The 2,307-nt window shown below is 37.6% G+C and overlaps 1 protein-coding gene across 1 annotated transcript; it reads left to right on the top strand.

Moving 5' to 3' along the window:
• Positions 1-781: 781 nt before the first annotated feature.
• Positions 782-1,715, top strand: LOTGIDRAFT_75744 (hypothetical protein; the record flags this gene model as incomplete). Its single annotated transcript, XM_009045520.1, has 2 exons — positions 782-867; positions 1,076-1,715. Coding segments are annotated over 2 exons (726 nt in total), but the record flags the coding sequence as incomplete, so codon positions are not given.
• Positions 1,716-2,307: the final 592 nt, after the last annotated feature.

Genomic DNA, 2,307 nt, shown 5'->3' with positions numbered 1-2,307 from the left:
ACTCCTTATCTAAAAGCATATAGGACTCACTCCACTAAAACATTTTATGCAAATGATTGTATAGGAATGTAGTCCAGGCTATTTTTAGAAATCTTCTTTCTCTCTCCCTTTTGGGGTTTTTGCCTGCCTATTTTTGGGTAAAATTTGGTCTAGATTTGGAATTTGATGTCTGAAATTGCATTATCTTTCAGATTTGGTGAGATGATGAGAGACTTAAAGGCGGAAGGCTAATTCTAAAAATAGTCGTTTTGTGAAGTGCCAAACTCTAGCGGATGAGTATAACCGGTAGTAGTCTACTTTCAATTTTAGTAGCTCAAAATTTTCATGGTCATCATATAATGAATTTTTTAGGAGACATTGAGAATTGGTCAGGCTTTCATTCGACATATTGGAAAGCTTTCAACGAGATTTCTGGAAAAAGTTATAGAAGGTTGAATTTCGTGTTTTAACATGGGAAGAGATGGCAAATGAATTAGTGGAGTGAGTCCATATATGCACCTGTTTCGAATAGTAGTTTATGAAAAGATTAGCTTGAAAATTAGTTCAATCAGGATCCATCTTCGATATTATCACGAGCACACCAAGTACAAGATTACGTTAACAACGTCAAACCAAGTTCATCAAAATACTGGTCATTCCGTAAAATTCTTCTTCCGTTGACTCTTGGACATACGAGACTAACATCAAAATGGCTGACAATGTTGATTGTCAGATTACGTACCCGAAAACTGAAGCAGACGACGCAAATGGAGAAAGTTTCTCAATAATTGACTTGCCAGAAAAAATACCAGTTGTTCTTTTATTAGGATGGGCTGGTAGTTTAGACAAACACTTGGCTAAATACAGCGCTATATACGAGCAAAGGAGGTAAAGTATTTGCCGGAAAGGATTGTGTCGCGTTCCGCTAGTGTCGAGCAAGTTCATTAGGGAATATTGGTCGTTTCCGTCCACATGGGCTATTTTCAACATTTATTCTTACGAAACCAAAGAAAATGTATCATACTACTTTTCTGTCGGATCTTTAAAGATTTGTAGCAACCCTACTTACCATCCTTTTTTCTTTTTGTCATTTCAGATGTATAACCGTACGCTACACGGCTCCATCTAAATACTTGTATTTCAACCACGGAAAACTTGCCAGACTAGCAAAAGGTGTATTGGACACTTTATATGATCGAAACCTCGAGGACCATCCAATATTTATTCACATGTTTAGCAATGGCGGATGCTATGTTTATTATAATATTTGCCACTTAGTTCATAATGATTCCAAATATCACAATCTCAGAATTGAGGGATCTATTTTTGACAGTGCCCCGGGAAAACGGCGGATTTTAAAGGCTGCCAAAGCATTTATGGCAATGTTCAAAGTTAACTTTGTTTTAAAATATTTGTTGGGATTAGTTGTAGTTGCATATTTATTGGTTTCTTGTTTCATTTTCCGTTTAATGAACCTGGGTTCTTCCAAAACTGGATTCTTGCTATATGAAAGCATCCAACAGGATCCAGGGAGATGGCCACAAATGTTTTTGTATTCCGTAGCCGACGAGATTGTGTCTTATAAAGATATTGAACAAATGGCTAAATCTAGGAAGAAAGTAGGAGTTCAAGTAACAACCAACTGCTGGAATGACTCGCCACATGTAGCTCACTTCCCGCGCTACACTGAATCCTATTCCAATTTGTGTCAACAATTCTTGGATTCTTGTTTGAAATCCAATTTATAATGTTATGGTTAATAAATTGATAATTGAAGCGAACCATATTTTAATGCCATAAGAAAAGATAAGCTTAATAATGCAAACAGTGTCGTATTTAGGAGGGGGAGACTAGATTTATTTTCAACCAGGGGGAGGACCCCACTGCGACTAGCATTAGTAACCCTCTCAAATCCAAAAGAGAACCGAGGTGCTCAGAATGAAATCATGGCTACTGGATGCCAAATTCATACTGAATGGCATAGCGAAGCGACTCATCGTATCACGAATATGGGTTTTAACATGGTCCATCGTATCACTAATATGGGTTTTTAAACCTAGTGTAAAGTGTGAGAAAGGAAAGACTATGTGGAGGTGAGGTACCTCCTTGCATACATCTTAAATAATTTGAATTAGGGAAAATAAATATAACTACAGATTTCTATATCTAAAATGAAATAAAATATGTTATTAAATGAAATTCTCCTTCTTTACATACCCACTCGGGGGGGGGGGGGGGGGGGGGGGGGGGGGGGGGGGGAAAACCCTTTTTTTTGAACCCCCCCCCTTCCCCAAAAAAAAGACCGAAAAAAAGGTTTTTTTTTTTCCG

This window comes from Lottia gigantea, assembly GCF_000327385.1.
Source record: "Lottia gigantea unplaced genomic scaffold LOTGIsca_1, whole genome shotgun sequence".
NCBI lineage: Eukaryota > Metazoa > Mollusca > Gastropoda > Lottiidae > Lottia > Lottia gigantea.
Note: the sequence above shows the minus strand (reverse complement) of the source record. Positions and strands in the feature narration are given on the sequence as shown.